This window comes from Salmo trutta, chromosome 30, assembly GCF_901001165.1.
Source record: "Salmo trutta chromosome 30, fSalTru1.1, whole genome shotgun sequence".
Taxonomy (NCBI): Eukaryota; Metazoa; Chordata; class Actinopteri; order Salmoniformes; family Salmonidae; genus Salmo; species Salmo trutta.
The window spans coordinates 7250872-7274307 of record NC_042986.1 but is presented as its reverse complement, the minus strand read 5'-3'; the positions used below and the strand labels follow the sequence as shown (position 1 = coordinate 7274307).

Genomic DNA, 23436 nt, shown 5'->3' with positions numbered 1-23436 from the left:
AGTGTTTGAAGCTTGGGAGAGAGATACTAGAGCAGAACCAACCCGGCCAGTGAGAGGGCGTATACGGCACACTAAGCACCAGTACTGCAGTTAGGGCATACATTTTGTATAGGAAATGGCTGTTGAGGCATTCAGCCCAGCCAAGGCAGGCAGGCAGGCAGTGCACTAACGTTAGAATGGAGCACTTAGGCCGAGCCTGAGCGCACTGCCTCTCTCTCTCCCTGTAACTAACGACGGGCTTGGAGGCTGGGGGAGAAGAGGAGGGGAGGGGTCTGCATGTGTGAGATGGAGAGGAAGAGAGAGAAGGCAGCGGTAGAAGCATGTCCGACTCGAGCGCTACAGGACTCATCGGTAATAAGGTATTGTGTTGCTCTCTGTTGCTTTCTCTCTCTCTCTCTCTCTCTCTCTGCAGCGTTAGGCCATCTGTCTGTCTTTCCATCTGCTCTCTGTTTCCCCAATCTGGTACCTCTCTTCTAATCTAATGCTCTAATGCTCTTCTCCTTCTCACTCTCCTCCTACCTCTCCTCTCCTCTCCTCTCCTCTCCTATGGTACCGCTCCCTATCTCCTCTCTTCCGTGCTCTACCCCTCCTCATGTTTTCAACGTGCTCTACCTACCTCAGTAGAAAGCCTGTTCTTGTTCACTCACTCTGTCAGCATTATCCCCACTCTTCCTCTGCCTTTCCCCTTCCTTGTCAGGTATACAGGAACACGTCTTCCCATCTCCCCTCTCTGGACTTTCTCTGCTCCACTTTGTACTTTGCATGTTGCTGTTGCTATCTTGTGTGAGACATTTGTGCTGAATACCGAGTTTTATACCAATTCAGTTAAAAGATATAGAATGGTATAACAAGTATGACATGTCATAAGAGATTTTATATAAAACAAATTCAAACTAAAACGTGTTATCTCAATCAACAAAAACATGGGTTTACAAAAACAGAATCTGAGCGGCTGAATGGAAATTGTCCATGAGACTGTCTGAACTGTTATTGGGGGGAAAGTGGTATTATTAGTATCTATACAGGACTCCTGAGTGGCGCAGCAGTCACAGGCACTGTATCTCAGTGCTAGAGGCCTCACTACAGACACCCTGGTTCAAATCCAGGCTGTATCATAACTGGCTGTGATTGAGAGTCCCATAGGGTGGTGCACAGTTGGGTTTGGCCGGTGTAGGCCGTTATTGTAAGTAAGAATTTGTTCTTAACTGACTTGCCTAGTTAAATAAGTAAAATACTGAGAGATGCTGACTCAACTGACTGCTGTGTGTGGGGTGACACCACCTGGACAGACTATGTTGTTACGACCTCATGTATTATTCGCTGTTGCTGTGTGAAATAGAAGATGCTTTATTATTTTCTTGTCAGAGAGGAATAAGTGAAATGTGTGTGTCTGAGAGGGCGGTAGCTACTGTCGGCAATGTGCAAGGGTAGCATACCCTACCGCTGCACATTGACTGGGTTCTGGTATGTATATAGCCAAGTTATTGTTACTCATTATTTCTCTCTCTCTCTCTCTCTCTCTCTCTCTCTCTCTGTCTCTCTCTGTCTCTCTCTGTCTCTCTCTGTCTCTCGCTCCCTTTGTCTCTCTCTCTCTCTCGCTCACTCTCTCTCTCTCTCTCTCTCTCTCGCTACACCACATATGTTGCAGCCACGCCAACTGAATGTCATCCCCTTCTAGGATCTTGTGTCTCTTCTAGTATCACATGACTGTATTGATCTGATCTCAGTGTTGTGTGGTTGGCAGTGACTTCTTAGGAGGATCTTTTAAAGCCCTGGTAGGAGATATGGTGGATGTTGCTGTGATTGTTGTTATAGGCGATACAGTAGCCTTCAGAATAACAAGCTGGCTCATCGTTTGAAAATGATAGAATTCAACTGGTGTCTGACAATAAGGAGTTCTTGGCAAAAGCGAACAACGGGTTTGGTATTGCTCAGATTCACAGACCAGGGGAGTGGAAATTGGACTAATCTAAGAGATATTCTAAGATTCTATACTCTAGCTATGGTGTGAGACTGTGAGACCAGGACAGTGTCAGAGAGAGAGAGGGCCTTTATATCCATCGAGTCTATCCCTCTTCCGCTCCACCCCTCTCCCCTCCTTTTCCCTGCTCTCCGACCCTCTTTCCTCTCTCCTCCCGTCTCTCACACTTTACTCTGAGGATGCACGGGGTGGAACTTGACAGAATCCGGCCGGTGTTCCAACTTGCTGCTACTGGAAAGAGAGCAATGGCGTGTATTCATGGGGTGCCAAGGGATTTGACCATGTTTCAGAATTTTCCTTCAATTTGCAAGAGGCTGAATGTGTCTCACGGGAGAAAGCATCCGAGCGAGCAAAACAGCGCCCCTCTGTCTCTCTATGTGTAGGACACCAATCTGATGCTGTCTGGTCCAAATGAGTATGACATTGTTGCCGCCTATAGCATTGAAGGCGAACGAAGCCAGCGAGCATCTGGCCACCCCATCTGGCCATTCAGTGTTGAGCTCAACCATGAATGGTCCTGGAATACCAAAAAAAAATTGTCAAGGGAAGCCAGCTTGGATTTGGCGTCACTCCTATGAAATCCCATTGATAGCATACGTCATTGACAGAAAAACTTGATTTGTGTTGTTTACCTCAGTGGGCTAGCTTAGCCAGCTAGCTAAAATTGTCCCTTTCCTAAATTAGCCATGGATGGAGATAGGGACTTGTACTTGTGGTTTTACATAATTCTCCGTACTAGCCAATGATTATAACGGCGATTCTGATCCAACCATTAATTCCTACATTTTTGTGCCCCTGTCCTGATAGGATGGAAGTTGAATATGTAGCTCGATGTAGAAGGCTAAAGTTAACTAGCTAATGTTGCCCATGAATGGAAGTTAGGCTAGCGAGCAAGCATTTTAGCCAGGTAGCCAAGGACAACAAAAACTAAAAGTGTGTACTGTATGACAGAGTGATAGACCGTTTCGTCAACATGAACGAGAGAAGGATGGCATTGGAGTTTCTCTACAAGTAGGGTGAGTCAACATTTTTGTTCTACTTGCACGAACACGCACACGCACACTCACACACACACACTCACAGTCACACACATACAGAAATCAGAACCATGGACAGCCACATCATATTTAGCTTATGTTGATTGGACTAAATTGTCACTGTATTAGACGAAGCAGAGGTGATTTGATGATGTTGACATGTTAAAGTTGAAATGGTGCTGGAATAGTGGAGGCAGCTCCTGTTTTCTTTGAGACTTGCGGTCACTCTCCGTGGTTCTAAATCAATAACTGTTTAGCGGTCCGAAAATGTCGGAAACATTAACTTGCTTGACGTGCTGTATGTCATGAAACTGTCTGTTACTATACATGCAATATGCTTTGTGGACTTCACTGGACAGAGGTTGCTATCCGGTTTTGTGATACATTTTTTAAAAAAAAGGTGTGGTTGAATTTATTCTGCCACTGTGTCTTCTTATTGTCTCGTCCTTTAGGTCTATGTATCACGGTCGCAGGGCATATGCATTAACAGGTTACAGTGCAAACAAAGCAATTATCACCACACATAGGTTGTAATATGGCATTGGTTGCCCCCCCCCCCCCCCCCCCCCCAGATAGCATAAGAACATGGCGGTTGGGGTTACACCTGCATGCAGAAAGGCATCTAATGTGAAACACATGCAACCGTTTACTGTATTAGTCACTCACATCCTCAGCACCGCTAATCATTATTATAAGGCATTATAAAGGCTCATAGATGCTTATAACAAGTTGTAGAGCGTTAGCATAGATGATATGTTAAAACACACACAATATATTTTTCAGGGTGTTATGTATTAGTCTCATCCGCAGCACTACTAACCAAACGAAACTAGGGTCTTTTCTTGTTAATTCTGCTTTGTTTCTTCCTGCGGTCGAAGTATCTTTAGACGCCAGCCCCTCTCGGCACGCTTTGATATTTAAATGATATCCACACTGCACTCTGGATCGCTAAATCCAGCCTGGCGCCCAAATGATTTTGGGACGAGGGGATGGGGACAGAGGGGAGGAGACAGGTGAAAGAAAGAAAGAAAAAGATCAAGCCCCATAATGTTTTGGGATGGGGGAGAGAGAGGGGAAGAAGGGAAGCAGGGGGTGGAGAAAGACAAGTAAAAAAAAAAGAGAAAAAAAAGAGAAAAGCTGTGCTCTGGATCGAGCCTGCAGAAATGACTTGGGAGGGAGGGAGGAAGAGGGAGGGGTGGAGAAAAAAGAGAGAGAGACAGGTGAAAAAAGAGAAGGCTGCCTGCTGCTGTGCAGTTGTTATTGAGCTATATTTGGAGCTGTATTTGGAAGTGGTGTGTGTGGGTGTTTATGTGTATCAGCCTGGCATGTGAGGAGTCAGTCTTCCTCTGGTGTGTGTGGGGCCAACTGGGACTGAAAGGAGACGGGGATTGGAAAGGGGTCACGGTGAGTGTAGAGCATGTTGGCTTTAGGACTGACCGAGGAGAGGGAGATGTATTTTTACCCATGACAGGTTTGTCTGACAGTGAGCTGATACGATGAGGCAATTAGTGTTTTGGACTGCTCTTCCTTTAACCAGGTTTCTTTCCGAAAGTGTTGAGATATTTTAATAACTTGATACCTACCCTGGTTATGCTCTTCGTGTCTCCAAAGTTATGGCTGTGATTGTGTGGTGACTTACTAATGGTGGGCGATATGAACTTGAGAATACTGTTTAGATTAGAAGATACACGTATGTTCAGAATAGTGTGTACTCCTTTGTGGCTGAATGTGGTTGCAGCATCGATTGCAGCACAATCGAAGGTAGACGTACTGTATATAATACAAGGTTTCCTATCATTCACTTCAGTAAATAAACATTGGAACGCTATCGTATGTGCTGCATGTTGTTGCAGTGCTTGCCTCACACACATGCTCCCCAGAGAGGACTGCTTTGGAAAGCAGGAACTGAAGAGGAACTGGAACTGCCAGTCCCAGCTAGGCAGGTCACGTGGGTGCAGGGCCAGGCCAGACAGGTACCTGCAGCAGGTAAAGGGACAGAACGTGCTCATCTCAGGTACTGGAGCAGGGAGTCCACATAAAGCCATCTGATCTGACGTAATGGGTGACACTGAGAGCTTGGATTTGAATGATAGAAACATTATCAGCAATACAGTCGAAGTAAGTTTACAGGAAATGGGCTCCTGTGTGGTGTTATGTTTCTCCCCTTCCTGTAGGCTGACTCTCTCGTTCTTCCCCTCTCCGTCTCTCTGTTTCTATGTCTCTCTGTCTCTCTGTCTCTGTCTTCTCTCTCTCTCTTTCTGTCTCTCCCTCCCTCTCTCTAGGGTTCAGCTGATTCCTACACTAGTAGACCCTCGGATTCCGACGTGTCCCTGGAGGACGACCCCGAGGCGTCTCGGCTTGAAGCCGAGCGCCAGGCCCAACTGCAGCTGGAGAGAGCTAAGGTAGGGAACTTCTCCTCCACCCGCTAGTCAGAGAGCCAAGATAAGCAACCTCTCCTCCACCCGCTAGTCAGAGAGCCAAGATAAGCAACCTCTCCTCTACCCGCTAGTCAGAGAGCCAAGATAAGCAACTCTCCTCCACCCGCTAGTCAGAGAGCCAAGATAAGCAACCTCTCCTCCACCCGCTAGTCAGAGAGCCAAGATAAGCAACCTCTCCTCCATACGCTAGTCAGAGAGCCAAGATAAGCAACCTCTCCTCTACCCGCTAGTCATAGAGCCAAGATAAGCAACCTCTCCTCCATACGCTAGTCAGAGAGCCAAGATAAGCAACCTCTCCTCCACCCGCTAGTCAGAGAGCCAAGATAAGCAACCTCTCCTCCATACGCTAGTCATAGAGCCAAGATAAGCAACCTCTCCTCCACCCGCTAGTCAAAGAGCCAAGCAGAGTCAGGAGTTTAGTTAGTTAAATGTCAGGCCCAATTGAGCTATGGTAAGAGTTCAACTTTAGTCAGTAGAGTTTATATAGGAGTTTATTCAGGCCCAACTGCAGCTGGAGAGAGCTAAGGGGAGTGACCCTTCTTCAAGCTCCCTTCTCCCCTGCAACTATTCCTCTGACTGTAAATGTGAATGTGTTCTCAGGCAACTAAGGGTCGAATACAAAAAATGAAGCAGAGTTATTCAGGTCCAGAGAGCCAAGGAGAGATCCCCATAGGATGGAATATCGTCCGGTAACAGAATCCTTTCATAAACACTTCATATATGTTGTGTCTCTCTCTGTCCTCCCCAGGCGAAACCGGTAGCATTTGCAGTGAAGACCAACGTGAGTTACTGTGGGGCTCTAGATGGGGACTGTCCTGTCCAAGGTGCTGCTATCAACTTTGAAACCAAAGACTTTCTACATATAAAAGAGGTGAGTGGAGTTCCGTATGCATCATCATCAACAATCCCTGTCACCATATCACGATCACATATATTATCTCCACTCGAATTACATTTCGCTTAACCAGTGGCTATCGTAACATAGTCCTTACACGTTGACAATATGGAAGACCATGACTTTGACAGGCATCTCTTTCACTTCAGTTACTAAGACATTAGCCACATTGACCACTGCTGCCATATTGTTGGAACAGCATTGACAGCAGTTTCATTTTGACTTGACTGACGTCCATTTTGTCTCTTTGTCTGCAGAAATACAGCAATGACTGGTGGATCGGTCGGCTGGTGAAGGAGGGGGCGGACATCACCTTCATCCCCAGCCCGGTGAAACTGGAGGCCATGCGGATCAAACAGGAACAAAAACAGGCACAGAGGTCAGGGTTCATCCTCTCTCATACATCCCCATGCTGCATTCAAAATCTCTTTCTCAGTAGTCTTACCTTGATTCCTTGTGTCCCCTTCTACCATCCTCTCCCTGCCTCCTCAAAACGTCAGCAAGGAATTCCTTGCATGTCAGACGGAAGCACAGTTGGAAGCACAGTTGGCAGCTTTGGCTAAAAGCGTCTGCTTACAGCCATATATTTCTTATGTTATGTTAAGCAAGGAGAGGATTCAAGGAAAGATAACATGCTTGTATAGTCCTTGAATCCTCAACTTGTTCTCACGCACCATGTTGTTGTCCTACAGGAAAGCAGCGAACACATCGTCCAGCTGGAGGTCCACACCACCATCTGCAGGTGACTGACCTCACGCTTCGTTCTCGTACCCGATTTATGTAAAGTGATGGCAAAGAAAAATGTCTATGTAGCAAAGCCTGTTTATTCATTAGAATCAACCATGTGCACTGTATCCCGAGTTGAATTAAGTCAATTCAGGAAGAATGTTGCTGCTTTTTACTGGATGAATGGGTGTCAAAGGGCGCCACAGGATATCCTCTTTTCAGACGCTATTCCATCTGCTCCCCATAAATAGACATGCGTCTTCGCTTTAATGCTAAATCTGTTTTCTTGTTTTTACAAGCCAAACAGAAGCAAAAGCAGGTATGTTGGTCATGCAGGTTATTCTACTGTGTGTCGGATCTAGGAATAAAAATGGTACCCCCTGTATATAGCCTCCTTATTGTTATTTTATTCTGTAACTTTTTTTGCTACTTCTTTTTTGTTGTTGTTGCTTTAGTTTATTTAGTAAATTGTTGGTTAAGGGCTTGTATGTAAGTATTTCATGATAAGGTTGTATTCGGCGCGTGTGACAAATAAAATTTGATTGATTGATTTCTTGATTTGTAAAATACTCTACTCCACAGTCTCTTGTTCTTATTTAATGACACTTTGGTAGATCCTATTCTCAATGACGGGGGGGGTTATGCTTAGCCTTGTAATTACCAGGCTGATTATCGCTCCGTGTAGAACAATTTCAGGAATTTTCAATACATTTCCTGATTTTCCCAAAATCCCGGTTGGAGGCTCCCGGAATAAGAAGGGAATGGGCAGACAACCAGGGAATTTATTAAAAGTTCCCAGAATTTTGCAACCCTAAGCGAAACAGAATGTAAGCTTGCGAGACTTCCGGATGGTTGTATGAGGTTAGGGCTCTATTATGGTCTTTAAAGTATAAGTTGTTCCAAGCCCAATGTGTGTGTCTCCTGTGCAGACAGAGCATCTCCCACCCTATGATGTTGTTCCCTCCATGAGGCCGGTGGTGTTGGTGGGGCCCTCCCTGAAAGGCTATGAGGTGAGAAGCTGGTCGATAGACACACATGCAAGTACGCACGCACACACACCCTCACAGAGACACACAAGTACGCACGCACACACACCCTCACAGAGACACACAAGTACGCACGCACACACACCCTCACAGAGACACACAAGTACGCACGCACACACACCCTCACAGAGACACACAAGTACGCACGCACACACACCCTCACAGAGACACACAAGTAAGCACGCACACACACCCTCACGGAGACACACAAGTACGCACGCACACACACACTCACAGAGACACGCAAGTACGCACGCACACACACCCTCACAGAGACACACAAGTACGCACGCACACACACCCTCACAGAGACACACAAGTACGCATGCACACACACCCTCACAGAGACACGCAAGTACGCACGAACACACACCCTCACAGAGACACATAAGTACGCACGCACGCACACACACCCTCACAGAGACACACAAGTACGCACGCGCACACACACCCTCACAGAGACACACAAGTACGCACGCACACACACCCTCACAGAGACACACAAGTACGCACGCGCACACACCCTCACAGAGACACACAAGTACGCACGCACACACACCCTCACAGAGACACATAAGTATGCACGCACACACCCTCACAGAGACACATAAGTATGCACGCACACACACACTTCCATTCCATTAGCCCATTAGGCCAACTCCATAAACTTATTATGATCAAATTACACTACATGATGATACAGTAACTATATGTGCTGCCCACTCACAATCACATAGAAAATCAACAAGTAGTCTATGTCTTATACTGTACATGCCCCATACAGAATACAATAGATGTGTAGGGATACAAGGGATATAAAATGATACCGCATGCCATTTGACTGTAATGAGCTTGACTTAGCTTGTGCCTAACAAACAAGTCTGCACAACTATAAGGCATATAATTAGATGAAATCTCTCTCTGCTTTAACATTTTCACTCTGCCTCTGCCACCCTCTCTCTCTCTCCCCCTCTCTCTCTCACCCCCTCTCTCTCTCTCTCTCTCTCTCCTGTGTGACTGCGGAGGCTGAGAGCCAAGCCGTTTGTTTTGTGTGTCTGTGAAATATTTATGCTTTTCTCTGGTGATGTGCTTTGGGGATGCTCCGGAGGCATACGTCAGCCTTCTCTCTCTCCTTCTCCATCCCTCCCTCTCTCTGTCTTTCTCTCCCTTTCTCTTCGTCTCTCTCTTCCTCTCTCATTCTCGCTCTCTTTGTCTTTCTCTGCCTTTCTCTCTCTCCCTTTCTCCTTCTCTCCTCTCCTCTCCCACTCCCTCTCCAAGACAGCAGGGAAGTTGCAGCGGTAGGAGTTCTTGGTTTTATCCCCTATTTCACAAGGCATCTTTTTATTTTTTATAGACGGCCACGCCTCGCCTCTCACACACACACACACACACACACACACACACACACACACACACACACACACACACACACACACACACACACACACACACACACACAGGCTGGGCCAGGCAAAGGTTTCTCTGTCTGCTCCTCCACAGAGATTACCGCTCTCTAAGCTCCATTGCCACAGTCAGACTAACATTGTCTTCAGTGAGATGGAAAGAAAGGAACACTCAGACCCATGTTGTCTACTTCCTATAGTTACACAAACAGACCACACACGTAGACCTGTCCTTATTTAATAAAGGATATAGAGATTTTGGTTCCTTGACTTTCTAAGTATTTCAGAGAGGGAGGGTGGGAGGGAGAAGGGGAGGCCGAGAGAGAGATTTTTTGGTGAACAATGGCCAAATCCAATATAAAGTGACATTCAGTTGACCATCTCCATATTTATTTATTATCGCCATCAAAATGCTAGATCCAACAAGAACATCAAGGGGTTAGAAATCCAGTGTCAATGTTTGCCGATGCTCAAGTTTTTTCTTAAGTCCGCAATCTAGATCCCTGCACAGTCTCAATGAAGATTTTGATCACTTTTCTAGTCTCTCTGGACTAAAACCTAATTATGACAAGTGTATCATATTACGTATTGCTAGTTTACCAATACAACGAGCAGATGGTGAAGTAGACATACTTGGTATTCGTACAGTATCTCAAAAAAATCTAAACTAACTTACCACAACCAATTTCAATTGAAAGTTCGCAATTAACTCTTTGGTCTTATCACAGTTTGCTTGAATGTTTGCATCATGCAGGCCTATGCAACTGCAGGCCTTATAAAAAATGTTGATTGATTGATTCCAGTTAATCATTTTGGATTGAAAACGTATAGGCAGCCTAGCCAGCCCAATTTTGAATATAAACCAAATTTGATCACATTCATATTTTCTCCCGATACATAAATGGACTATAAATACATAACGTTACCAATTAGTTACCCTGAACAAATGGACAGCGCACATAGGCTGTATGCATCTGTTCTTATTAGTAACCTACAGTTGATCAGACTGAAAAATGGTCTAGTTTTCATCCCATGCAGCATGTCAGATCTCTAATGTTTAGGTGTAGGCTAGGCTGCTGTAACGCCCTGGCCATAGAGAGGGGTTTTTGTTCTTTATTTTGGTTAGGCCAGGGTGTTACATTGGGTGGGCGTTCTATGTTCCTTTTTCTATGTTTTTGTATTTCTTTGTTTTGGGCCGTGTGTGTGGCTCCCAATCAGGCACAGCTGAAGCTCGTTGCTGCTGATTGGGAGTCACACATAAGGAGCATGTTTTTCCTTTGGGTTTGTGGGTAATTGTTTCTGTCAGTGTTTTGTACCAGACAGGACTGTTTGCTGTCGGTTTACTCGTTTCTTGTTTTGTATAGTGTTCATGTTGTTTATATTAAATTCTGATAATGAACACTAACTCCGCTGCACCTTGGTCCACTTCTTCAGACGACAGCCGTTACAGAATTACCCACCACCAAAGGACCAAGCAGCAGGAGAACAGCATGGATGGATGGACGTGGGCGGATTTAAGGATGTTCGTGTCCAGGGCTATGGAAGAGTTAAGGGAACCCGAGAGGCAGCCCCAAGAAATTTTTTGGGGGGGGCACAAGGGCTGTGAAGAGGGGCAAGGATGGAGCCCCAGGCCAGCTCCCCGCACTAGCCCTGAGGTACGTGTCTCCAATCTGGTACGCCCAGTACCAGCACCCCGCACCAAGCCCAAGGTGCGTGTCCCCAGCCCCGCCAGTCAACAGTCGTCGGAGCTGCCCGCCAGTCAACAGTCGTCGGAGCTGCCCGCCAGTCAACAGTCGTCGGAGCTGCCCGCCAGTCAACAGTCGTCGGAGCTGCCCGCCAGTCAACAGTCGTCGGAGCTGCCCGCCAGTCAACAGTCGTCGGAGCTGCCCGCCAGTCAACAGTCGTCGGAGCTGCCCGCCAGTCAACAGTCGTCGGGGCTGCCCGTCAGTCAACAGTCGTCGGAGCTGCCCGTCAGTCAACAGTCGTCGGAGCTGCCCGTCAGTCAACAGTCGTCGGAGCTGCCCGTCAGTCAACAGTCGTCGGAGCTGCCCGTCAGTCAACAGTCGTCGGAGCTGCCCGCCAGTCAACAGTCGCCGGAGTGGTCAGACTGCGCAGAACTGCCGGAGTGGTCAGACTGCGCTGAACTGCCGGAGTGGCCAGACTGCGCTGAACTGCCGGAGTGGCCAGACTGCGCTGAACTGCCGGAGTGGCCAGACTGCGCTGAACTGCCGGAGTGGCCAGACTGCGCTGAACTGCCGGAGTGGCCAGACTGCCCTGAACTGCCGGAGTGGCCAGACTGCCCTGAACTGCCGGAGTGGCCAGACTGCCCTGAACTGCCGGAGTGGCCAGACTGCCCTGAACTGCCGGAGTGGCCAGACTGCGCTGAACTGCCGGAGTGGCCAGACTGCCCTGAACTGCCGGAGTGGCCAGACTGCCCTGAACTGCCGGAGTGGCCAGACTGCCCTGAACTGCCGGAGTGGCCAGACTGCCCTGAACTGCCGGAGTGGCCAGACTGCCCTGAACTGCCGGAGTGGCCAGACTGCCCTGAACTGCCGGAGTGGCCAGACTGCCCTGAACTGCCGGAGTGGCCAGACTGCCCTGAACTGCCGGAGTGGCCAGACTGCGCCGAACTGCCGGAGTGGCCAGACTGCGCCGAACTGCCGGAGTGGCCAGACTGCGCCGAACTGCCGGAGTGGCCAGACTGCGCCGAACTGCCGGAGTGGCCAGACTGCGCCGACCTGCCGGAGTGGCCAGACTGCCCCGACCTGCCGGAGTGGCCAGACTGCCCCGACCTGCCGGAGTGGCCAGACTGCCCCGACCTGCCGGAGTGGCCAGACTGCCCCGACCTGCCGGAGTGGCCAGACTGCCCCGACCTGCCGGAGTGGCCAGACTGCCCCGAACTGCCGGAGTGGCCAGGGACGCCCGCCAGCCCGGTGAGTCCTGTGCCTACGCCTAGGGCCAGGCCTCTGTCATGTCTCCCCAGCCTGGTGAATCCTGGGTCAGTGCCGTCAGAGCAGCCAGGGTCGCCCGCCAGCCAGGCGCAACCATCGCCGCCCGCCAGCCGGGCGCAACAAGGGTCGCCCGCCAGCCGGGCGCAACCATCGCCGCCCGCCAGCCGGGCGCAACCATCGCCGCCCGCCAGCCGGGCGCAACCATCGCTGGCCGCCAGCCGGGCGCAGTCAGTGTCGCCCACCAGACCTTCGGCGCGGCCAGGTGCGCCACCGAAGAGGGCGACGTCAAGGGTGGAGCAGAGGCCACGTCCCGCACCTGAGCCGCCGCCGTAAGAAGGCCCACCCGGACCCTCCCCTTCAGAGTCAGGTTTTGCGGCCGGAGTCCGCACCTTTGGGGGGGGGTACTGTAACGCCCTGGCCATAGAGAGGGGTTTTTGTTCTTTATTTTGGTTAGGCCAGGGTGTTACATTGGGTGGGCGTTCTATGTTCCTTTTTCTATGTTTTTGTATTTCTTTGTTTTGGGCCGTGTGTGTGGCTCCCAATCAGGCACAGCTGAAGCTCGTTGCTGCTGATTGGGAGTCACACATAAGGAGCATGTTTTTCCTTTGGGTTTGTGGGTAATTGTTTCTGTCAGTGTTTTGTACCAGACAGGACTGTTTGCTGTCGGTTTACTCGTTTCTTGTTTTGTATAGTGTTCATGTTGTTTATATTAAATTCTGATAATGAACACTAACTCCGCTGCACCTTGGTCCACTTCTTCAGACGACAGCCGTTACAGCTGCTGCAACATTTATATCATTCGTTTTTGCTTGTGTCTGTCCGGAGTGATTATGTGTTTTCATCTTTGCTAAATAAATACCGGAGGAAAGTGGAAAGACTACTTGAGCGCACGCGAAATGGATGATGCGACGGAAACTATCAAATCAGTCGAACGTTCGATATGTTCTGCAAGTAAAGCATTGTTACGTGCAATTAACTCTGCAAGCTCATTGTAGTTTCCCTTGTTGGCGGAACTGTCCCTCTCGTAGTGTCCTCTAAAACAACATTCTTGCATGCCCAAAAACGCAGTGGTGTTGATGAGCCGCTTGAGAACATCTCGTTGTGTCGCGCAGTTTGAATACGCAGACCTTCGTCATGATCGATGCAGCTTTTTCCCAGAAGCTTGAACCTGATGTGGGCATTTATATGCTGCCTGCTGAACGATCTATGTTATTCGGGTCACTGTACCCACCTTTTGACCAAGGCTCAGATTTTCCAAAGAGCGGGTAAGGCCAGCAATACAGGCGGCTTGATGAAAGGCTCCTTGCTAACCAGCTATACTTTTGATACCAGTTGGTATTGAACGCCCTCACCTTTTCATCCTTCTTCATGAAACTTATCTCAGGCAGAGGTCGACCCTCACTTTTAATTCGCACCGTGTACCCCAGAGAATGAAAGAGGTTCTTCAACAAAAAGACCACAACGTTTTCGGCAGCGTTGGCCATGCTACCATTCTGGCGGAGAAAACTGCACACTCGCCCTGGTAACGTTAGCTAGCTAGCTACTGAAGTTAGCAAGGCACATTTAAATAAATTGCACTAACTGGACACAAAAATAAAGTTCTAAAACCAAGAAAACAATTTATAATATACTTCCTCCGTGTCCTGTAATTGAAAGAACTAATTTGAATTGAATAATGTAAAAAAAATAGTCAACTAATCACTTTTCACTCTTAATCTCTATCCAACAATGTCACCAAGCTTCTCAACACATAGAACCCCCATAATGCTCTGTGGCATAATCCCAATACAACTTGCTAGGTTCATTCTCTAATCCTAATTCTATGATTGGATGGACAACATGTCAGTTCATACTGCAACATTTTTGGTTGGTTGGAGGACATCCTCCGGAAGTGCTCATAATTACCATGAATGAAGTCAATGTAGCCAAAGGAGGACTGAAGCTAGCTGTCCTCCGGCTACACAATGGTGCTACCCCAGACAGTACTGTTGAAGTTACTGTAGACCTTCACTGTAAAACAGTGTATTTTAAACAGTTATTTGGTGACATATGAATATATTGAATACACCTTTATCTAAAATGATAACCTTTTTAATGTTTCACTATTTTAATTTTTATGAAATTTCACTGAGGAGGATGTCCTCCCCTTCCTCCTCTGAGGAGCCTCTACTGATGCCAATATAAGGGGCATACAACAATCTCAGCTCTGTAGATTTTGCTGCAAAGAGTATTGGTATTGCTCCTATGTAGCTTGTTTCTGGTCACAGAAAAAATCACAACATTCACTTAAAATTAACCTTACAAATAGCAGTGTTGGGCAATTTAGAAATCCATATTCAATCAATCAATCAATAATATAATAATACTCGTAGGAAAAGTTTTCATCTTGAGCTCACAATCTGTGGATACTATGCGATTAGATAGGTTCAAAATTCATGTAATACATCACAGCACAATTGAAAAATATATGGCGTATGGAAACCAAACGAGGGTGGTCTATGGTTATAGGTGGGATGGGCTGAGAGTGGCTGAGGGGTGGGATTAAAGAGCTTATGTTTGGTAATGTATTATTTTTATGTGACTGCTGTATAGAAAAGTACCATGTATGTAGATGTGGCAAAAAATATGTGTCCTCCTGAAGAGGGGGGATGGTGGATGGCTTAATAAGTATCCACTGACCAATCATATGGTTCACTGCAGCTCAGCGGTCAGTGGGGGGTGGTAAGTGCGTTGTTGTGATCGGGAGGGTGGTGTGTTCAGGAAGTGTCTATGCACTCAGCATTTGAAGGCCTGTAGACCAGTGTCTGTGATGTCACCGATAACATGCTCTGGACAGCAGTGTGTAGGAAGCTTCTGTCCAGGGAGCATGTTGTGTGGAACAATAGTTCTGACTAGATAGTATACAGTTTACGTCAAAATTGACCAGAATGGACTTTTCGTAGTAGGTTAAGAGAACTTACGCAGCAGGTTAGGATAATTAACGTAGCAGGCTAGGAGAATTTAGAAAGTCTAAGCCCTTGGGGGGGAGGTGGAGGGGGGGGGGGGGGTTCTAAGCTGACATGTGGAATTGTTTTATGGCCATAGCATGGATCATTTAGCTATTTGATTTTGAATGTTAGCTAAATTGTCAGAGGCAGGTCTCATAATTGTTATACCACCAAAATGTCGCGAATAAGGAAACTAACATGACGTCCTTTCTAAAACCTCTATGACTCTGGCCATGACCATTCAGGGGTCCGTGCTCTCTACTAACCAATCATCATCCTCCCCTCTGTGTTCCAGGTAACGGACATGATGCAGAAGGCCCTGTTTGACTTCCTGAAACACAGGTTTGATGGGAGGTGGGTACAGCCAGAATCCCTACGGAATAAGTTGTCAAATTGTTTTGCGAAAATGCTCGCTGATTTTGAATGCAGTGTACCCGCTTGTGTGGCTGGAATTGCATTCTTAAATAGTCCAATTAAATTGAATCTATCCATCTAAATGTATCTATCTTTTCAGAATCTCTATCACGCGGGTGACTGCTGATCTGTCATTAGCCAAAAGGTCTGTTCTGAACAAGAAGGCCATCATGGAGAGGTCCAACACACGCTCCAGTCTAGGTGAGTGGAGGATGACTTGTTCTGCATCCCTCATCAGCTTTAATTACTAACATTTTGGAGCTTTCGAATATCACTCAGAACCGACATCCCACTTCCTCTTCTCTCTTCTCTGTACTTACTGTGCCATCTGTGGTTCTGTTGGTCTGTGCCACCTGACTGTAATTCTCTCTGTGTGTTGGGGTGGTAGCTGAGGTCCAGAGTGAGATTGAGAGAATCTTTGAGCTGGCTAAGACCCTACAGCTCGTAGTTCTGGATGCAGACACCATCAACCATCCAACACAACTCCTCAAAACATCCCTGGCTCCTATCATCGTTTATGTTAAGGTGTCCTCTCCAAAGGTAAGGACTGATCCACTACCTGCACACGGTCAGTCAGTCAGCAAAAGAGCCAGCGAGACAATCAGCCAGCCCGCCCGCCAAACCAGTCAGCTAGCCAGCTAGTCAGACAGACTGTCAGCCAATAAGCCAGTCAGCCAGCGAGTCAGCCAGCCAGACAGCTAGTCAGCCAGTCAACCAGTCAGCCAGCCAGCCAGCTAGTCAGCTAAACAGTCAGCCAGTCTGCCAGCCAGTCTGCCAGCCAGTAAGCCAGTCAGTCAGTTAATATTTTTCTCCCTTCTCCCAGGTTCTTCAGAGGCTCATCAAATCTCGGGGGAAATCTCAAAGTAAACACCTCAACGTACAGATGATGGCAGGAGACAAACTAGCACAGTGTCCACCCGTATGTAATGAAAATAATACGTATACATTTATTTCCATTGTACAACAATCCCAAAACTGTCTTTCCACTCTAATGGAATGTGTGCACTCACCAGTTAGGGGTGTTAGCATCATTCCCTTGAGGCTTATCATTTAGATAAAGTGTTAATTTGAGTTGGGTTTTTGACGTTGCCATCTACAGTGCATTCGGAAGGTATTCAGACCTCTTTTTCCACATTTTGTTACGTTACAGCCTTATTCTAAAATGGATTAAATAAATGTTTTTCTTCATCAATCTACACACAATACCCCATAATGACAAACCGGAAACAGGTTTTAGAAATATTTGCAAATGTATAAAAAATAACAAACAGAAATACCTTATTGACATAAGTATTCAGACCCTTTGCTATGAGACTTAAAATTGAGCTCAGGTACATCCTGTTTCCAATGATCATCCTTGAAAAGTTTCTACAACTTGATTGGAGTCCACCTTTCGTAAATTCAATTGATTAGACATGATTTGGAAAGGCACACACCTGTCTATATAAGGTCCCACAGTTGACAGTACATGTCAGAGCAAAAACCAAGCCTCTAGGTTGAAGGAATTGTCCGTAGAGCTCCGAGACAGGATTGTGTCGAGGCACAGATCTGGGGAAAGGTACCAAAACATTTCTGCAGCATTGAAGGTCCCCAAGAACACAGTGGCCTCCATCATTCTTAAATGAAAGAAGTTTGGAACCACCAAGACACTTCCTAAAGCTGGCCACCCAGCCAAACTGAGCAATTGGGAGAGAAGGGCCTTGGTCAAAGAGGTGACCAAGAACCCAATGGTCACTCTAACAGAGGACAACCATCTCTGCAGCACTCCACCAATCAGGCCTTCATGGTAGAGTGGCCAGATGGAAGCCATTCCTCAGTAAAAGGCACATGACAGCCCGCTATGAGTGCCAAAAGGCACCTAAAGGACTCTCAGACCATGAGAAACAAGATTATCTGGTCTGATGAAACCAAGACTGAACTCTTTGGCATGAATGCCAAGCGTTACATCTGGAAGAAACATGGCACCATCCCTACGGTGAAGCATGGTGGTGGCAGCATCATGCTGTGGGGATGTTTTTCAGCAGCAGGGACTGGGAGACGAGTCAGAATTTAGGGAAAGATGAATGGAGCTAAGTACAGAGTGATTCTTGATGAAAACCTGATCCAGAGAGCTCAGAACCTCAGATTGGGGCGAAGGTTCAGCTTCCAAAAGGACAACGACCCTAAGCACACAGCCAAGACAACACAGTAGTAGCTTTGAGACAAGACTATGAATGTCCTTGAGTGGCCCAGCCAGAGTGCGGACTTGAACCTGTTTGAACATCTCTGGAGAGACCTGAAAATATCTGTGCAGCGACGCTCCCCATCCAAACTGACAGAGCTTGAGAGGATCCTCAGAGAAGAATGGGAGAAACTCCCCAAATACAGGTGTGCCAAGCTTGTAGCGTCATACCCAAAAAGACTCGAGGCTGTAATCACTGCCAAAGGTGCTTCAACAAAATACTGAGTAAAGGGTCTGAATTGATGAGGAAAAATAACTATTTAATCAATTTTAGAATAAGGCTGTAACGTAACAAAATGTGGAAAAAGTACAGCGGTCTGAATACTTTCCGAATGCACTGTATCTCATCTCTCAGGAGATGTTTGATGTGATCCTGGATGAGAACCAGCTGGAGGATGCATGTGAACACCTGGCAGAGTACCTGGACATCTACTGGCGCGCCACTCACCTGCCCTGTTCCACCCCCCTCAACCCCCTATTGGACCAGAGCGTGGTCACCCCGCCCTCTGCTAACTCCAGCCAACAGGTGAGCTCCTCTCAGCATGATGTTTGATAACCAATGCATGTCTTTTTTGCAATTGTGCTGTGCATTAATTTATTAATGCGGTTCCTGAAATTGTGCAGTGCGACTGAAAAAAAAAAAAAATGACCTTGTATGCCACCAAATAATCTGGCCCTGAATCTGTGGTCATTTTGCTGCTTGCTATTCTCTCATTCATCCTTGTTTTTCTGTGTTTCCAGTTCTCAGAGACTCAAGAGTTAATAGAATGATCACTACCTAGCTACCACAGACTCAGGCCTGGGTGAGTAGGACCCCCTCAGCAGTCACTATCCCTCCCTACACTCTTAGAAAAAGAATTGTTCTCTAGAACCTAAAAGGGTTCTTTGGCTGTCCCCATAGGAGAACCATTTGAATAACCCTTTTGGTTCCAGGTAGAAGCATTTTGGTTCCAGGTAGAACCCTTTTGGGATCCATGTAGAACCCTTTCCACAGAGGGTTCTACATGGAACCAAAAAGGGTTCTAACCTGGAACCAAAAAGATAGCCGAAGAACCCTTTCTTCAAAGAGTGTACCATTTTTCTTTATTCTGCTCTACTCTATTTTATTCTGTTTTATTCTATAAGAAGCAGCCACTGCTGTGGTTCAGAGGTAAGGGGTCAGAAGTCCGAGGTCACTGGGGGTCACGGGGGGACCAGGGGTCGGCAGCCTTCATTCCTGTCTGGATAGGCACCATCTCCACAGGCCTGCCCTTCTCAATCCTGGAGAGATAAAAGGAGGTGGATGACAGAGGGACAGGGCAGCTTGCATCTGAGAGAGACAGCAGCAGAAGGAGGTTGAGGTTGAGGAGCAGTAAGAGGAGCATGACGAGGAGGAGGAAGAGGAGAACCCCCCCGATAAAGACGGACCCCCACCTCCACGCTGCCCCCTGCTGGAGAGTCCTCCCAGAGTCCCCTGACTGATCCCAAAGCCACATGATGCTTCTCAGGGCCACGCACTGCAACAATACGCAACAGGAACACAAACCAGAGCAGCGACCGGACCGCCAGCTTGACCCAGACCAAACCCTCTCGCCCCTTACATCCCCAAACCTCACTCTTCGCCCCCACCCTAACTCACCGCTATTAGCACTCAAAACCACTTAGCGATAGCACCCAAACAGTTATGTAAAACCCAAACTTTCACCACTGAACCAGCCCATGTGTTTCCACTAAGGGCAGGCCTTTCCAGACACAGATGGGTTGGTCCAGGTCTGACAGTTCACATTCTGAAACAACAAGTGTAATCTAATGCTTAATAATGCTTAGACTTTTGCATAGTGTGGCATAGGTCTCTTCCTAAAATCACTGTCCAATCAGAATTTCTGAATGTGCTTAGAGTACAGTACAGTAGGGTAGAGTACAGTACAGTAGGGTAGAGTACAGTAGCCCCCACAATCAACAACTCCTCTCTTTAAAGCTCTAAGGTTTCTTAAGCTTTCTAAAGATGTACTGAGGAACATGGCAATGAAAGACAATGACATATCTCCCATATTACACACCATTTCTGGATGGCTTCCGCCACCGCCGTTTTCTATGCGTCGCGATTTAAAGATTGGACCAAATCGTTTGCTGTAATTAGGGCACACTGGCCAGTAGCATAGTGTACCACCGTTGTTCCGATGTGTTCAGGCACCTGGTCAGTACCGTATGTGATGACCAGAACCGTTCTCTTCCTTTATTGCTTGCGTTCTCTTGCTTGATAGCTTGTTTTTTTCATGGCCTGTTTGGTATTGTGTTCCCGTAACAGACTGGTATTGTAGGCCTTATATAGTGACACAGAGGAATAAAGTATGCATGAATCAAAGCACATCAAAGCACATTATCAAAGCACAAACTTGCACATTGCCATCTACAGCTCTTGTGTATCTTTATCATGTTTCAACAGAATGTATCAGCAGAAGGTCAGAGTAGCTTAGCCATTAAATTCACCAATCAGGTCGCAGGCGGGGACCCAGATAGGAGGAGTCAGACCACACACGTTTGCTTGTCATTTTTTATTTCTTTTTATGACCAAAAACATCATCTGTACTTGAGGAGATACATTAACCATTTGTAAGTTCAAAACGTTTAGACAACACAGAGAAACTCCCTAAAACCAATTCCAGTTTCTCCTGAATGTATTATTGCATGCCTTATCACTGTACAGCCCACATTACAGGACTTGACTGTATCTCTCATCCCACTGTTCAACCTGTCAGGCTCCAACCTGCTCTCTCCTCAAACACTACATTACACTCAACATACATAAGCAGTTGATTAGCACTTCTGATAACAAGTTCACTTTAAGTTCTGATAAAAAAAAGTGTAGTTAAAGTCCCAGCGCTTCAATGATGAGTAGCCTATAAAGACTATGCTTCCACAATAATTCAGTTCTCATGAAAATCTACCTATCCACCTATTCCAACGTTATCAAAGCTTGTCCGTAACACTTCCTGTTTTTCTTTCGTTGGGAGCGAGGGACCTCTAGTGTTGGGCTTGTGACATGACACCTGAAGTAGCACATTACTGAACGTCATGCAACGTAATACCATCGCCCAAATGTCAACTCATGTATCTGAATAAAAGAGATATATTCACTAGTGATAGCGCTCTGCTTGAGGACAAGGAGAATGATGATATGTTGCCAATATGTAGATCAAAAACTATTTTTATGAGCTTCCAACCCTTACAGGAGCTACGTGTACGTTTTCGCATTGTAGTAATACATACCTGAAGCTTTCCCAAGCAAACAAGACCTTAAATCACAGAGCAGGATGCATCTCACTATAGAAAAACACTCACATGCCATTAATTGATAATTATTGCTATATCATTACAAAACTGTATATAAATTACATGAATTACTACCACAGTTATTTAATCAAATGTATGTGCATGATATATCATATTTATTTTAGTAGAAGGACATATTTATTTTACAAGTAGAAGGGCTTTCCAGGATCATAGTCAGTCACTGGAGCTTTTCACATCTTATTCTGAAGAAAAAATTAACTGATGACTTGCATAGCCAATTAATTACATTATGTATGCACTCTAACGTCACTTACTTGTATTGTATAATTCATATTCATTCTCAGTTCTTCCTCAGTAATAACAAGGTGCACAAAATCTATAAACTGTTGACAGAAAATCATCTGGAAAATGTACTGTAGGTCTACTTGATCATGTCTTCAAAGCCTCATAAGCATGTATTTATACATAAATTGTGTATTTTCTCCCTTTTTAGTATGAAACGCGGAATCTGTCCAAAATGGCACCATTTTCCCTTTTTACCATTTTCCCTATATAGTACAATATATAGGGAATAAGATGCCGTTTCAGATGCAACTACAGTAGTTATTTGGAACCATCTTGAGTATTGCTTCTATTGGTTGACCCCTAACCTAACATGTTACAATTTTGAGAAATTGTGTAAAGGCTGGTTTATACTTATACTTGGTCTAAGGTTATGTCTGTAGACCACTAGATGGCGACCTCAGACAGTCAGTCGTTAGACCTAATGTACCGCAACCTTGAGACTTGAGAACTACAAAACATACACACCAATCAAGCACAGTTCCACCACTGAAACACAACAATGAGCATCAATCCCACTTGCAAATATGACATTTTTCATGCAAGTAATTTATATAAATAATAATATAAGTAAAATTGATGGATATCCAAAAGCACATGTTTTTCACAATTATCAATGTCTATTGTTTTGCTTTAGTTTTTCCAGACATACCTAAATTCTGTACGCAATACAAAGTCTTCTAGCATTGACAAGACAGTAGCTGAGACTATCAAGACTCCTCTTCTGTTTAAGATGGGGTAAGAATTGCACTATTTTCATTTTGTGTCTGCTTTATATTTATAATGCTATGAATGCACTAAATGTAACTCTGCTGTACCCACCACCTACAATACTGAGTATGATGCCTGGTGTGACAACCCATGTCTATGACTTCAGAAAAGTCAACAAATGAAATGTCCTACTACTGTACCTAATTATGTACAGAATGCATCTGTTTTCAATAGCACATTATGAAAAATAAGAAACTAAATAAATAAACTGAACGTTTTATTGATGCTTACAAACGGTGTGGTTATTTTATTTCAGAAAACGACAAGTAACCACAGTAGTTATTGGGAACCATTTTGAGCTGCTACCGAGTGGCTATAGTGGCTAACGCCCTTGTCCCGAATCTAGCACCAGTTAGCCTCGAGCCAGGCGCATCTCCCGGCTAGCAAATGAAATTACTCCAGCTACAATACCTCTTTTGCCAATTGGTCTGGACCCTTTGACGACACGGAGCCGTCGGTGAAGACACTTCTGCTAGCCCCGGCCTGCTAACTTTATGAATGCCGTGTCTCCCGCTTGCTAGCGTAGTAATGACTACCTAACAGCTTCCCTGTTTCATCTATTGCTGTTCACTGGACCCTATGATCACTTGGCTACATAGCTGATGCCTGCTGGACTGTTCATTAATCACGGTACTCCATTTTGTTTATTTTGTTTATCTGTCGGCCCCAGCCTTGAACTCAGGCCCTGTGTGTAGTTTACTGACCCTCTCTGCCCATTCATCGCCATTTTATCTGTTGTTGTTGTCTTAGCTGATTAGCTGTTGTTGTCTTACCCGTTATTGTCCTAGCTAGCTCTCCCCATCAACACCTGTGATTGCTATATGCCTCACTTTATGTCTCTCTCTAATGTCAAAATGCCTTGTATACTGTTGTTTAGGGTAGTTATCATTGTTTTATTTTACTGCGGAGCCCCTAGTCCCACTCAACATGCCTCAGATACCTCTTTTGTCC

General features: G+C 46.1%; 1 protein-coding gene across 4 annotated transcripts; it reads left to right on the top strand.

Moving 5' to 3' along the window:
- Positions 1 to 272: 272 nt before the first annotated feature.
- Positions 273 to 22719, top strand: LOC115167807 (voltage-dependent L-type calcium channel subunit beta-4). 4 transcript variants are annotated; one of them, XM_029722437.1, is made up of 14 exons: positions 273 to 359; positions 5301 to 5420; positions 6205 to 6327; positions 6609 to 6730; positions 7044 to 7093; positions 7377 to 7396; positions 8007 to 8087; positions 15760 to 15818; positions 15979 to 16079; positions 16267 to 16418; positions 16702 to 16797; positions 18455 to 18625; positions 18841 to 18902; positions 19228 to 22719. In XM_029722437.1, exons 1-13 carry the CDS (start codon positions 321 to 323, stop codon positions 18868 to 18870), a joined length of 1164 nt encoding a protein of 387 aa, XP_029578297.1. In that variant the 5' UTR covers positions 273 to 320; the 3' UTR covers positions 18871 to 18902; positions 19228 to 22719. The 4 variants fall into 4 exon arrangements, with proteins under 4 accessions (XP_029578297.1, XP_029578296.1, XP_029578294.1 ...); XM_029722436.1 differs by lacking the exon at positions 273 to 359 and adding an exon at positions 4323 to 4422 and having other exon boundaries at positions 19231 to 22719; XM_029722434.1 differs by lacking the exon at positions 273 to 359 and adding an exon at positions 4323 to 4422.
- Positions 22720 to 23436: the final 717 nt, after the last annotated feature.